This window comes from Watersipora subatra, chromosome 3 (genome assembly GCF_963576615.1).
Source record: "Watersipora subatra chromosome 3, tzWatSuba1.1, whole genome shotgun sequence".
Taxonomy (NCBI): Eukaryota; Metazoa; Bryozoa; class Gymnolaemata; order Cheilostomatida; family Watersiporidae; genus Watersipora; species Watersipora subatra.
The window spans coordinates 59983908-59999555 of record NC_088710.1 but is presented as its reverse complement, the minus strand read 5'-3'; the positions used below and the strand labels follow the sequence as shown (position 1 = coordinate 59999555).

Below are 15648 nucleotides of genomic sequence, written 5' to 3'. Positions count from 1 at the left end.
AGTGATACAGAGATTATAATATACTGATACAGTGTTATAATAGTGCTACAAATGATTTAAAGGAGTGATATAGAGATTATAATATACTGATACAGTGTAATAATAATGTTACAAATGTTGTAAAGGAGTGATACAGAGATTATAATATAATGATCCAGTTTTACAATAGTGCTACAAATGATATAAAGGAGTAATAAAGATATTTGAATGTTACGATGCAGTGTTATAATTGTGTTACAAATGATATAAAGGAGTAATACAGAGATTATAATGAAATGCTACAGTGCAATAATAGTGCTACAAATGTTATAAAGGAGGGATACAGAGATTATAATATAATGATACAGTGTTATAATAGTGTTACACATGATATAAAGGAGTGATACAGAGATTATAATATAATGATACAGTGTTATAATAGCGCTATAAATGATATAAAGGAGTAATACCGAGATTATAGTACAATGATACAATGTTTTAATAGTTCTACAAATGTTATAAAGGAGTGATACAGAGATTATAATATAATGATTCAGTGTTATAATAGTGCTGCAAATGATATAAAGGAGTAATACAGAGATTATAATATAATGATACAGTGTTATAACAGTGCTACAAATGTTATAAAGGAGTAATACAGAGATTATAAAATAATGATACAGTGTTATAATAGTGCTACAAATGTTATAAAATAGTGATACAGAGATTATAATATAATGATTCAGTGTTATAATAGTGCTACAAATGTTATAAAGGAGTGATACAGAGATTATAATGTAATGATACAGTGTTATGATAGGGTTACAAATGATATAAAGGAGTGATACAGAGATTATAATATAATGATACAGTGTTATAATAGTGCTACAAACGATATAAAGGAGTAATACAGAGATTATAATATAATGATCCAGTGTTATGATAGTGCTAAAAATGTTATAAAGGAGTAATACAGAGATTATAATATAATGATACAGTGTTATAATAGTGCTCAAATGATATAAAGGAGTGATACAGAGATTATAATACAATGATCCAGTGCTAAAATAGTGTTACAAATGATATATAGGGGTAATGCAGATATTATAATATAATGATCCAGAGTTATAATAGTGCTCCAAATGATATAAAGGAGTAATGCAGATATTATAATATAATGATCCAGTATTATGATAGTGCTACAAATGATATAAAGGAGTGATACAGAAATTATAGTATAATGATACAGTGTTATAATAGTGCTACAAATGGTACAAAAGAATAATACAGAGATTATAGTATAATGATACAGTGTTGTGATAGTGCTAAAAATGTTATAAAGGAGTGATTCAGAGATTATAATATAATGATACCGTGTTATAATAGTGCTAGAAATGATATAAAGGAGTATTACAGAGATTATAATATAAAGATACAGTGTTATAATAGTGCTACAAATGATATAAAAGAGTGATACAGAGGTTATACTATAATGATACAGTGTTATCATAGTGCTAAAAAGGCTATAAAACAGTGATATGGAGATTATAATATAATGATACAGTGTTATAATAGTGCTACAAATGATATAAAGGAGTGATACAGAGATTATAATATACTGATACAGTGTTATAATAGAGCTACAAATGATTTAAAGGAGTGATATAGAGATTATAATATACTGATACAGTGTAATAATAATGTTACAAATGTTGTAAAGGAGTGATACAGAGATTATAATATAATGATCCAGTTTTATAATAGTGCTACAAATGATATAAAGGAGTAATAAAGATATTTGAATGTTACGATGCAGTGTTATAATTGTGTTACAAATGATATAAAGGAGTAATACAGAGATTATAATGAAATGCTACAGTGCAATAATAGTGCTACAAATGTTATAAAGGAGGGATACAGAGATTATAATATAATGATACAGTGTTATAATAGTGCTATAAATTTTACAAAGGAGTGATACAGAGATTCTAGTGTAATGATCAATTGTTATAATAGTGCTACAAATGTTATAAAGGAGTAATACAGAGATTGTAATATAATGATACAGTGTTATAATAGTGCTACAAATGATATAAAGGAGTGACACAGAGATTATAATATAATGATACAGTGTTATAATAGTGCTACAAATGTTATAAAGGAGTAATACAGAGATTATAATATAACGATACAGTGTTATAATAGTGCTATAAATGATATAAAGGAGTGATACAGAGATTATAATATAATGATCCAGTGTTATGATAGTGCTAAAAATGTTATAAAGGAGTAATACAGAGATTATAATATAACGATACAGCGTTATAATAGTGCTATAAATTTTACAAAGGAGTGATACAGAGATTCTAGTGTAATGATCAAGTGTTATAATAGTGCTACGAATGTTATAAAGGAGTAATACAGAGATTATAATATAATGATACAGTGTTATAATAGTGCTACAAATGATATAAAGGAGTGACACAGAGATTATAATATAATGATACAGTGTTATAATAGTGCTACAAATGTTATAAAGGAGTGATACAGAGATTATGATATAATGATACAGTGTTATAATAGTGCTATAAATGATATGAAGGAGTGATACAGAGATTATAATATAATGATACAGTGTTATAATAATGCTACAAATGATATAAAGGAGTGATACAGAGATTATGATATAATGATACAGTGTTATAATAGTCCTACAACTGTTATAAAGGAGTAATACAGAGATTATAATATAATGATAGAGTGTTATAATAGTGCTACAAATGATATAAAGGAGTGATACAGAGATAATAATATACTGATACAGTGTTATAATAGTGCTACAAATGATATAAAAGAGTGATACAGAGATTATAATATACTGATACAGTGTGATAATAATGCTACAAATGTTATAAAGGAGTGATACAGAGATTATAATATAATAATCAAGTTTTATAATAGTGCTACAAATGATATAAAGGAGTGATACAGAGATTATAATATAATGATCCAGTGTTATGATAGTGCTACAAATGTTATAAAGGAGTAATACAGAGATTATAATATAATGATACAGTGTTATGATAATGCTACAAATGTTATAAAGGAGTGATACAGAGATTATAATATAATGATACAGTGTTTTAATAGTGCTACAAATTATATAAAAGAGTGATACAGACATTTTAATGTAACGATACAGTGTTATAATAGTGCTACAAATGTTATAAAGGAGTAATACAGAGATTATAATATAATGATCCAGTGTTATAATAATGCTACAAATGTTATAAAGGAGTAATACCAAGAATATAATATAACGATACAGTGTTATAATAGTGCTATAAATGCTATAAAGGAGTGGTACAGAAATTATAATATAATGATCCAGTGTTATGATAGTGCTACAAATGTTATAAAGGAGTAATACAGAGATTATAATATAATGATACAGTGTTATGATAATGCTACCAATGTTATAAAGGAGTGATAGAAAGATTTTAATATACTGATACAGTGTAATAATAGTGCTACAAATGATATAAAGGAGTGATACAGAGATTATAATATAATGATACAGTGTTATAATAGTGCTACAAATGATATAAAGGAGTGATACAGAGATTATAATATAATGATACAGTGTTATGATAGTGCTACAAATGACATAAAGGAGTGATACAGAGATTATAATATAATGATACAGTGTTATAATAGTGCTACAAATGATATAAAGGAGTGATACAGAGATTATGATATACTGATACAGTGTGATAATAATGCTACAAATGATATAAAGGAGTGATACAGAAATTATAATATAATGATCCAGTGTTATGATAGTGCTACAAACGTTATAAAGGAGTGACAGAGAGATAATAATATACTGATACAGTGTTATAATAGTGCTACAAATGATATAAAAGAGTGATACAGAGATTATAATATACTGATACAGTGTGATAATAATGCTACAAATGTTATAAAGGAGTGATACAAAGATTATAGTATAATGATCCAGTGTTATGATAGTGCTACAAATGATATAAAGGTGTAATACAGAGATTATAATATAATGATAGAGTGTTATAATAGTGCTACAAATGATATAAAGGAGTGATACAGAGATAATAATATACTGATACAGTGTTATAATAGTGCTACAAATGATATAAAAGAGTGATACAGAGATTATAATATACTGATACAGTGTGATAATAATGCTACAAATGTTATAAAGGAGCGATACAGAGATTATAATATAATAATCCAGTTTTATAATAGTGCTACAAATGATATAAAGGAGTGATACAGAGATTATAATATAATGATCCAGTGTTATGATAGTGCTACAAATGTTATAAAGGAGTAATACAGAGATTATAATATAATGATACAGTATAATAATAGTGCTACAAATGATATAAAGGAGTGATACAGAGATTATAATATAATGATACAGTGTTATGATAGTGCTACAAATGACATAAAGGAGTGATACAGAGATTATAATATAATTATACAGTGTTATAATAGTGCTACAAATGTTATAATGGAGTAATACAGAGATTATAATATAACGATACAGTGTTATAATAGTGCTATAAACAATATAAAGGAGTGATACAGAGATTATAATATAATGACCCAGTGTTACGATAGTGCTACAAATGTTATAAAAGAGTGATACAGAGATTATAATACAATGATCCAGTGTTATAATAGTGCTACAAATCATATAAAGGAGTAATGCAGATATTCCCACGACCACACCAGCGGAGCGGAAGCGTGGGAGTTTTTATGATAAATGCATGTGCACACGTTACGGTTCGAAAGTTATGCTTAGAGCAAATCTTTGGGTTGAGAAGGGATTAGTCAATAGTTCAATTGGTACTGTTTTGTGTATCATATACTGTGCAAATCACGGCCCTCCTGCATTACCTGCTTTCGTTGTCTGCATATTTCCAGATTATACTGGTCTAACATTTCTTCTCGAACACCCCAACAGTTTTCCAGTTACTCCTATCAAGCGTACTTGGACTGCTTGCCATGCCACCCTTAGCCGTACAGGCATTCCTTTCGATCTAGCATGGGGTTTGACAATACACAAGAGTCAAGGTCTTACCATGGCTCAAGCTGTCATTGATATAGGCCATCACGAAATGACCGCTGGAATATCGTTTGTTGCTCTCTCTCGAGTTCGAGACATTAATGACTTACTTGTTAACAACTTCGCTAGGGAGCGCATCACTCGATTTGCTATCAATGACCAAATCTTACAACGCAAAACAGAGGAGACTAGACTGCACGACCTTTAACAGATATTGTATACTTATAATAGATATTACAATATCAATATTTAACCAATTACTCGTTTATCTGGCTTCAAACCAACTTTACATCCAAAATAAATTATTAGTTGCACTTTTTTAAAGTTGTGCTCCCTCAAATTTATTTTATATCAACTCACACAAGTCTCATTTACACTATACTCTGTCAATTCCTGCTGAAAACTGCTTTTTCAACAACCAACAGTACCTTCTCTTTTTTTCAATTATCACTTTGGTCGTGGGCTGTATGACAGTGGAATTTCTAGTATAATATAATGATCCAGTATTATGATAGTGCTACAAATGATACAAAGGAGTGATACAGAGATTATAGTATAATGATACAGTGTTATCATAGGGCAACAAAGGCTATAAAACAGTGATATGGAGATTATAATATGATGATACAGTGTTTTAATAGTGCTACAAATGATATAAAGGAGTGATACAGATATTATAATATAATGATCCAGTGTTATATTATTGTTACAAATGATGTAAAGGGGTAATGCATATATTATAATACTAGAAATTCCACTGTCATACAGCCCACGACCAAAGTAGTAATGGAAAAAAAAAGGGTACTGTTGGTTGTCGAAAAAGTAGTTCTTAGCCGGGATTGACAGAGTATAATGTAAATGAGACTTGTTTGAGATGATATAAAAAAATTTGAGGGAGCACGACTCAAAAAAGGCGCAACAGAAATAACAGAAATGTAACAGAAATAAATATTAATAAAATAAATAATTAACTATCTCAAACTTATGTTTTACAATAATAAAATAAATATTAATTCAAGCTGTAGACCTAAACTACTGTACGTAATTTAAATAACAACAGCAATAATGATATATGTTTATTATATCTCTTATTATATTGAAATGCAAAATTAAAAGTAAATGGCAAGCTGCTGTGTAATACACAATTTGAAAACTGGTTGTTGGTTAAAATAAATATTAATTCAAGCTGTAGACCTAAACTACTGTACGTAATTTAACTAACAACAGCAATAATCAAATATATTTATTATAGCTCTGAAGTGCAATATTACAAGTAAAATATATTGTGATATACAGTTCGAAAGTTGGTTGTGTTGAATGCAGAACGGTTTTGACAACGATATGTAACAGAAATAAATATTAATAAAATAAATATTTAACTATCTCAAACTTATGTTTTACAATAATAAAATAAATATTAATTCAAGCTGTAGACCTAACCTACTGTACGTAATTTAACGAACAACAACAATGCCAACAATAAAGAAATATGTTTATTTTATCTCCGAAATGCAATATTAAAAGTTAAACGGCAAACTGATGTGTAATATACAGTTTGAAAGTTGGTTGTGTTTGTGAACTAGAGCGACTCTAGTTCAGTGGGTTCTTTAACAAGTCGTTACTTATCAGGAGACAAAACAAACACGTCCTAACTTACTGAGCTTCAAGCCGTAAGCGAGTCACTAGAAGATCCCTTCTCCCGGTCTCGCGCTTTTCTCCTTACCTCCGGTCAAGCCGGAGTCGTAGCGAGCCGATAATATCACATCCTCCTTTGTTTGATGGAAGCGACTTTCTCACAGGGGACGTTCATCTAGATTCTGGGAGATCCCGTGAGGTCTAGTCCTCTGCAGCCTGTATAGCCTGTAGGCGACTACTTGCTGGTCTTCTGCACTCTCAAGTGCACATGGGTAAACGTGGGTTTCCCCCTGAGTCTGGTGTCTCTGTGAGTAGAGCCTGGTAATTCTACTTTGCTTCTAGGGCGCTTCGGTACTCCGGGTATCCTTCGAAACGCGAGGTTTAGGAAAAGGAGTCTGGGAACTCCTTTAAAAGGGTTGAGAGTCTAGGATCTCTCCAAATGTCGCCGAGAGTCTGGAATCTCTCCGAAGTGACTTCTCACCTTGTGAAGATCACACCACGCTTTCTCCTGGACCGAGCAACAGGTCCTCGTTGGCAGTGTTCATGTATTCTCTCTCTCCCGCCCAGTCTCCTTCTAGAGAAAGGTCTCTGGCTGTGTTGGTTGGCTCAGCGCGGTCTCCTGTGGACAGGTTTCCGGCTGAAGTCGCCTGTTCAGCACGGTCTCCTGCAAGCAGGTATCCGGCTACAGTCATCTGTTCAGCACGGTCTCCTGCAAGCAGGTATCCGGCTACAGTCACCTGTTCACCATAATCTCCTGTTGTGTGGTCTGTGGCTGGTGACGCCCCACTGTCTCCCTCCAAAAGAAGACCTTCGTTCTCGTGGTGGTCTCTCTCGTCGCCCGAGTCTCCACCTAATGCCATACTGTTGTCCCTAGCGGAGATGGTGGTGGCAAGACGGTAGCAGCAGGTTTTCTCTGAGATTTCGGGGTATGGGGAGCTGCCCGGGAACCAGGGGAGTTAGCTGAAGCAAAAATCTCCCTGAGAGGACGAACTTTCTCATACTCTTGTTTTACAGCACGGAGCTCTTTCTCTCGTCTCTCAAGCTCCTTCGGTTCAGCCTCGCACCATCTACCTAGTGTGGCACACTGTTCGCTGAGGGCCCACAACTCTCCCTCAAAATCAGTCTGCTAGTCAACTGAGTTTCGGTTTGAAACTATCCGAACATTCTTATAAATACAGCGGTCTTTCCTTGACTTGAAGGGACACTCGCTTTCAGCATGATACTTGCCATCACATATACGACATCGGCGTGGCCTGTCGCACTCACCCGCCATGTGCCCAAGTTTCTTACAATTATTGCATCTAACACGAGGGCAGGTTTTCACAAAGTTCTTGACTACTCTCACGGCTGCTAGAATCGCGTCTGTAGTCATCATAACACCCATTGCATCCTCGAGCCTTGTAACTATCACTACTATCTCTATTCTTTCTACGACAGTCTCGGACCTCTCGCCGTTCTACCTCACCAACCTCATGTTTGACACACAGCTGTCCAGTAGCCCCCACGCTTGCAGCCTTCGAAGAGGTACTAGCCCCTGGGATTGGCTTTATGGCTTCCGGTGTCGCACTAGGTTGAGCAAAAGCAGGTCGATTAAAACTAGGCTCTGCTGTGAGCATATTTGAGGCCTCTTGCACTACATTTCTGGTCCAGAGAAGGTTTCTAAACCTCTCCCAATCCAGATTATTTTGGGCCATCAAATCTCTACTCAATCTTGTGTCACGTAGTCCATTCACGGCAATGACCAAAGCAAAGCTCTTCCGTGAATCATCATTCATGCCAAAATCAAGCTGCCTACTAAGCCGCTCTACTCTAAGGAGAAAATCTCTGTCGTCTTCTCCTGCAAGTTGTTTCGCAGAAACAAACTTTTGGGTCTTGACGTAAACGTTCTCCTCTCTTTCATAATGCCCTCTCAGCAGGTCCCAAGCCTGGTTGAAAGTTAAGTCTGGGTTATTAGACTCAAATCCCAACGATCTTAGGGTTTCCCTACCCTCTTGGCCTATGGCTTTTAAGAGTGCTAGTAATTGAGCCCTAAGAGTGAAGTTGGGGACCACGATGGCCTCCCCCTCCACCGTAGCCTCACTATCCCCCATTTCAAAGTCCTTCATTTCAATACATAGGGTATACTCTTCGCTAAACTTTTTCCAGCTACCGAATACATCAGTAGCCAAAATCTCTAGCGCAGGCAAGCTAGCAAAAATATTTGCACCCACCCTTCTTCCAGCCATTATTCTATATTAATTTGAAAGAATTAAATAGAATTCACTGAACAGAAATAATAACGGAACATTCAATTGAAATCCGTTCGTGTATCTATTGGTAGTCACCACACCTCAATGCACCTCGCCGAGCGTCTACACACTCCACAATTGTCCAACACAATTCAATATACTCACCTTGACTTATCACTGTATTATCGTATTAATTTAGCACTACACTATCGTATTAATCTATCACTACACTATCGTATCAACTTATTACTACACTATCAAATTACCATATCACTCCACTATCGTATTAATTTACCACCACACTATCGTATCAACTTATCACTACACTATCGTATTACTTCTCTCCTGAAAGTAAGCACTCGTGGTACCATGTGAACTAGAGCTACTCTAGTTCAGTGGGTTCTTTAACAAGTCGTTACTTATCAGGAGACAAAACAAACACGTCCTAACTTACTGAGCTTCAAGCCGTAAGCAAGTCACTAGAAGATCCCTTCTCCCGGTCTCGCGCTTTTCTCCTTACCTCCGGTCAAGCCGGAGTTGTAGCGAGCCGATAATATCACAGTGTTGTGATGAATGTAGAATGGTTTTGACAGCGATATGTAACAGAGAGCAAGCGTTGGCATTTACGCCTCTGGAAGTTTTATGCAAACTGGAGTGAAATAAAGAAATATTCTTGTCATAAAAGGGCGTTGTAGTAACGCCCTACCTTGTCCCACGACCAAACAAGAGTGAAACGATTGATTGGGAGAATTATGATAAATGCACATGTGCACACAACTCCCGAAGAACTATTCATTAACGGCCGTCACCATACCCTTGCAACGAAATCCTATCAACAAATTTAACTATTTTATTTCACATACTTCCATACAGTTACTATATGCTTAATTGTTCGAATTTAGCTTTTGGCGGACAAAAAAAGCTTTCCTTGACCCATCCTTATCCGCTTCCAACTACGCAGGCTCAGTTTTTGTTCGTCAACTGAAGTTGGAGCACGCACTGTTTCACAGAATTCTCTCTCTTCAGTTTCCAGCTTTAAAAATGGCAGGTACGTATCATGTTTGTCCCTCCATGAGAGGGACAGCATACCCCTTGCCTTCCTGTCAAGGGGTAGTCGATGGACGAGTTCTTTTATACTCCGAAGTCGACATTTTCTTACCTTGACTTGACTCGGTTGATTTGCACCCGACCTAACCTTCGCCCTGTCCTTTCGGAAGGGGATACCCAGGTCGGAATCTCCTTGTCTCACCCTCTTTAGCTCGGAGCACATGTGTAAGCCTCCTTATGAGCTATCGGTGGGATATTTGTTATATCAGAAATACCTAACTGAAAGGTCTCTGTTTATAATGGGTTGTCAGGGCTCTCCTTGATCAAGTTTCCGTACCACTGTGTCTTGAAACTTGAGAAGGTGGTCGTTACTTTGTTGTTAACGAATATGTCAGGTCCTTCTCTTCTCTTGACAGACAATCAAGAAGCAGAAGACTAGCCTCAACCAGTGACCGTTGATCTTGAAAACGGGACAGGGCAAGATGGCAAAGACATGTCCTTGAGGGAGCTGAAAAGGAAGATCTTTGAAGTACTCCTGGATTCCATACTACCCTCTCCAGATCACAAAGTAAAGAGGTATGGTAGCTTCTATGTATATCTAGTTGATATTGGTTATATTCCATGTCGATATCATGATAGATATAGTGGTTACATTGTCTTATAGATGTACATGATATATATCTAGTGAATAGATATTTATGAGTACATAATGACATTTTCTGTTTTCGTAGAGCCAAGACTATCGCCGAACAGATGCTATCTCAAGACAGACCACAAGACGATGACGATACAGACTATAGTCTGCCCTTGTCTCAGGTCATGACTTCAGCCATAGAAGAGGTCAAACACCAGAAACAAGCCTTCACAGCGAAATATCCCAGAATAAGAGGGTTCCATGTTTCGAACTACCAAGTACAGGGGGACACGCTCAAATCGTCTTACAGCCGCACTGACGAGGACGCTGCACTTCTGGGTAAGGCATCTAACAAGGCCCTCATTCCATGCAAATATATTGAGGAGATGGAAACCCTTACAAGGCAGTTGATGCTTGTTGCTAGCCATTCGGATTGGGTCCTTGGCAGCTCTGTTGCGCTTTTGCAACAGGGTGATACAGATGCAGTCATCAGATCGATTGAGAGCTTATGTCTTGCACAATCCCATACTGCTGCTTTGCTTGCACGCTTACTTGCTAATTTGGTGCATGTCAGGCGAGATCAGTTGGTCTCTACCTCTGCTCTTTCCTCTGCCACTAAGTCTTCTTTGCTAAAGCTTGCCATGCCGCTTAATTCACCACTGTTTGAAAGAAAGTTGGCTGATTTGACCTCACAGGATGCATCGACAGCATCCAACAGAGCGTTGATATCTATAGTCAAGCAGCAGAAATGGTCACTACAACCAGCTCAACCAAAATCGGAGAAAGAAGGTGACACTGGTAAAAAGTATAGTTTTCAAAGTAAAGGAAAGGCCCCACAGAAAGGCAAATCCTTCAAGATACCCAAGAGGACCGTCGAAAAAAAGTAGGCGGCTGTCTCACCAGTTACTGGCAGGTATGGAACAATCTGCCCAGTGCCTCTACTTGGCTAATAGATCTGTTAAAACACGGTTTACGTTTAAACACAAAAGCCCCTTTAAATTATCCAGTGCCACAAACACTCTCAGAGGACTTGGTATCGGAGCTAATGGTTTTAGAGTCCAAAGGTGCCGTAGAACCTGTCACAGGAGATCACAAGAGTTTCTACAGCCGAATATTCTCAGTACCGAAGACAAACGGGCAGTTGAGAATAATTATAGACTTATCCAGACTGAACAAGTGGCTCACTGCACCCAAATTCAAGATGGACAACATACAAACAGTACTAGCTGCTCTGGACAAATCGATGTGGATGGTAAAGCTGGACCTCACCAATGCCTTTTTCCATATACCCATTCACACAGACAGCAGGAAGTTTCTACGGTTTATGATGAACGAACGACCAATGCAGTTCAAGGTTCTACCGTTCGGGTTATCCATAAGCCCTCACACCTTCATGAAGGTCATCTCCACAGTAGCGGCTCACCTACGACAACGGGGTGTGACGCTGGTAACATACCTAGACGACTGGCTGATCTACAGCAAGTCAAGGGAGGTCTTACAGTCCCAGGTTTTGACCGCTTCCAACCTGCTACAGGACCTGGGATTCCATATCAATTACGAAAAGAGCATGCTAAATCCCACACAAGTATGCACATTCCTAGGCTTCAATCTAGACACCAAGAGAGGATTAGCTCACCCATCTCAGGAGAATATCCTAAGACTGACTACCATATGTCGGGCGATAGCAAAGAAGAGGGAGATAACTGCTCAAAGTTTCTTAGCGATGCTTGGTCTGATGAACTTCTGTGCTACGACATCGTGGAGGGCAAGGCTTCGAATGAGGCCACTGCAGTTCCACCTACTGAGTCACTGGAGAATGTCCAGAGGCCACCTACAAGATTCTGTGCCTATAACCAACTACATGAAAGAGCACCTAGTCTGGTGGACCACAGAAAACCTTCAGATAGGCATTCAAATGAATCCACCTCAAGCGGATTGCGTGCTTCAATCAGACGCCTCTGCCTCAGGATGGGAAGGTATAGTCGGCGAGGAAACAGCTCAAGGAAGGTGGGGAGTCGAGTAAAGAAAACTCCACATAAACGTTCTCGAACTCCTGGCACTCTACAAGTGCCTTCAAACTTTTCAGAAGAGTTTGCTCGGAAAAGTGGTCTTGTGCCAGATAGACAACACAACAGTCGTAGCCTATGTAAAGAAACAAGGAGGGACCAGATCGCCACAGCTATGTACCCTAATCTGGGAAATCCTGCACTGGTGCGACGAGAAGAAGATCACACTGAAGGCATGCCATCTGCCCGGCAAACGGAATGTTATCGCAGACATGTTGAGTCGGGTGACTTCACCAACAGAGTGGTCTCTACACCCTCAGGTGGTCAAGATGATTTTCAAACAATGGGGCACTCCAATGGTGGATCTGTTTGCAACCAAGTTGAACAACAAGCTACCGATATACTTCAGCCCTATGAAGGACCTTCAGGCAGCAGGAGTGGATGGACTGAGTCAACCATGGGACAGACTGTGGGGTTACGCGTATCCTCCCATAAACTTGCTTCCCCTGGTACTGAGGAAAATTCTCCATTCCGTAGATTGTCAGATCATAATTATAGCTCCAAACTGGCCCAGACGGAGTTGGTTCACAGGACTATTAAGCCTACTGGCATCCAGACCACTGGAACTTCCTACAATGGCGAAGCTCCTGAAACAGAACGGAGTATACCATCAGGGGACAGACAGACTGCAACTTCACGCCTGGATGCTGTCCAGCAGACAAGATGCAAGGAAGGCATTTCTCGAAAAGCAGCCTTTTATGCCACAAGATGCGTCAGGGAGTCTTCATCAGCTGTCTATGATGGGAAATGGAAAGTGTACTCTGATTGGTGTATTAGAGAGGAGAGAAATCCGCTCGAGCTCACTATCTATGATGTAACTGACTTCCTTATCTATCTGCTAGAGGAGAGAAAGCTGTCAGTGAGTACAATTAAAGGCTACAAGGCTGCACTGGTCAATACTTTAGGTATATCTTTCCCGACAGGGACCGAGGACATAATCAAGGAGATGCTGAGAGGCTTTGCCGCTTGCTCTCATAAAACCATCAGAAGACAACTACCAAAGTGGGATCTCATGGTCATCCTCCACCACCTCTCTAAGTCAAGCGCAGATTTGAGGTAATTCTAGTTGCCTTATACTCACTAATCCTGCTTGCTTGCTGCTTTCTATCAGCATGTTACAACGCTTGTTGTACACACTACACACTAATACTGCTTGCTTGTTGCTTTCTATCAGCTTGTTACAGCTCTTGTATTAACTTGGTGCTGACACAACAAGTTATAACTTGTATTATTTTTCAGGTCGCTATCCCTGAAATGCGTGTTTCTTCTAGCCCTGAGCACTGGGAGGAGGAGATCAGAGATTCATGCCCTCACTAGAGAGTCCATCAACATCTCTGAAGATACCATCCAACTCGGAGTTAATTGCGGCTTTATGGCCAAGACACAGAAGGCAAGCGATCCGGAACTGAAAATCCTCGTTAGAGCTAGCCCAGGAAATCCAAACCTGTGTCCTTATTTGACATTACTAGAATATCTGACAGTTACTAATGATTTATGTGACAATAATGGTAATCTGTTTCTGTCTTACATCAGACCTCATAAACCCATCACTCAAGATTCTGTTTCAAGATGGATTTGTTGTGCTATTAGAGACTCTTATAAAGTTTTAGATATGTCTTCTCTACCAAAAACCAATGCCCATGAGGTTAGGGCTATAGCGGCCTCTATGTTCATTTCAGATGATAATAATGTTGATGAAATTTTAGCCACTGGCCTATGGTCAAGCAAGTGGTCCTTTCTGGGACACTATAAAAGAGATATACCGTGGGACCTGTCCCAATTTAAGTCACTGGTGGTTGTTAATAAAGTGTTGAAGCTCTAATCTACACCCTTATCACTTTATACCCAAGACCCCTACCATGATGATTGGGTCCTTTGGTACATACTATCAGGCACTCCACGAGCAGATAAATTCCTTGGGTGAGGAGTTTTCCCCTCCTATCACACCTTACGAAGAAAAGGGTTCGGGGTGATATCCTTTAGTATCCCCTCCTTTGACCCTTACATTTTAATCCGCTTAGTGAATTCCATACAAGACAACTCCTGCCCAGCCACCTGTGTCTGTGGGATTCTATTAAGCATATAGTAACTGTATGGAAGTATGTGAAATAAAATTCAAGATTTTTTATAGTAAAATCCAATTTTATGATCATACTTACCATACAGTTACTATAGACCCACCCTTCCTCCCCACGGGAGTTGCCTTCTCTCTGCGTGCAAGTTGACTCACAAAACTGAGCTTGCGTAGTTGGAAGCGGATAAGGATGGGTCAAGGAAAGCTTTTTTTGTCCGCCAAAAGCTAAATTCGAACAATTAAGCATATAGTAACTGTATGGTAAGTATGATCATAAAATTGGATTTTACTATAAAAAATCTTGAATTTTTCAGTAAAGTCGTTTAAGTATAATAATGATACAAAACGCATATAAACCTATTTAAATATGTTACCAAGCCTTTGAAAGGTTGATGCAAATTCCTAAAACTAACCCATCTGATCGGATTATACATAAATAGACAGATTTATTAGGACGAAAATCGTCACAAAAACGCTTGAAAAGCTTCGTTTAATAAAAGTTAAGACCGAAAATTGAAACGCCGAGCGACAGAGAATAGAACGATAAAGTCATTGAACTTAAAACCCCTTTAAGTTCAATGGATAAAGTCTTGCCACAATTCGCCACAAAACGCTTGAACAGCTTGGTTTATTACCGGTAATAGTTTCGACAGACCTACGAAACGCCAATAAAGCCGTGCGACAGATAGTAGAACTGTTTACTGTGTACTGTTTGTCTACTGTTTGAGGCGTAGACCGATTTACAGGTACGAAAATGTGGTACACAGTTTATCAGCCTACGTTTTTGTCCAATTACCGAAGGTTTTTCAAATTATCTAGAACATCAGCCAGATTTCTTTACATCTTATCTACAAGGTAGGGCGTTACTACAACGC

General features: G+C 37.7%; 1 protein-coding gene across 1 annotated transcript; it reads left to right on the top strand.

Moving 5' to 3' along the window:
- Window positions 1-11678: 11678 nt before the first annotated feature.
- Window positions 11679-14521, top strand: LOC137390811 (uncharacterized). The gene is made up of 4 exons (XM_068077127.1): window positions 11679-12614; window positions 12720-13108; window positions 13198-13755; window positions 13939-14521. The coding sequence occupies exons 1-4, from the start codon at window positions 11679-11681 to the stop codon at window positions 14519-14521; spliced, it is 2466 nt and encodes an 821-aa protein (XP_067933228.1).
- The last annotated feature ends 1127 nt before the right edge of the window (window positions 14522-15648 follow it).

Coding starts and splice junctions, on each gene's coding strand:
- LOC137390811 (XM_068077127.1), top strand. CDS start 11,679: ATGGTTTTAGAGTCCAAAGGTGCCGTAGAACCTGTCACAGGAGATCAC. Junction 12,615..12,719: donor CCTCAGGATGGGAAGGTATA/GTCGGCGAGGAA, acceptor CAAACTTTTCAG/AAGAGTTTGCTCGGAAAAGT. Junction 13,756..13,938: donor AAGTCAAGCGCAGATTTGAG/GTAATTCTAGTT, acceptor ATTATTTTTCAG/GTCGCTATCCCTGAAATGCG.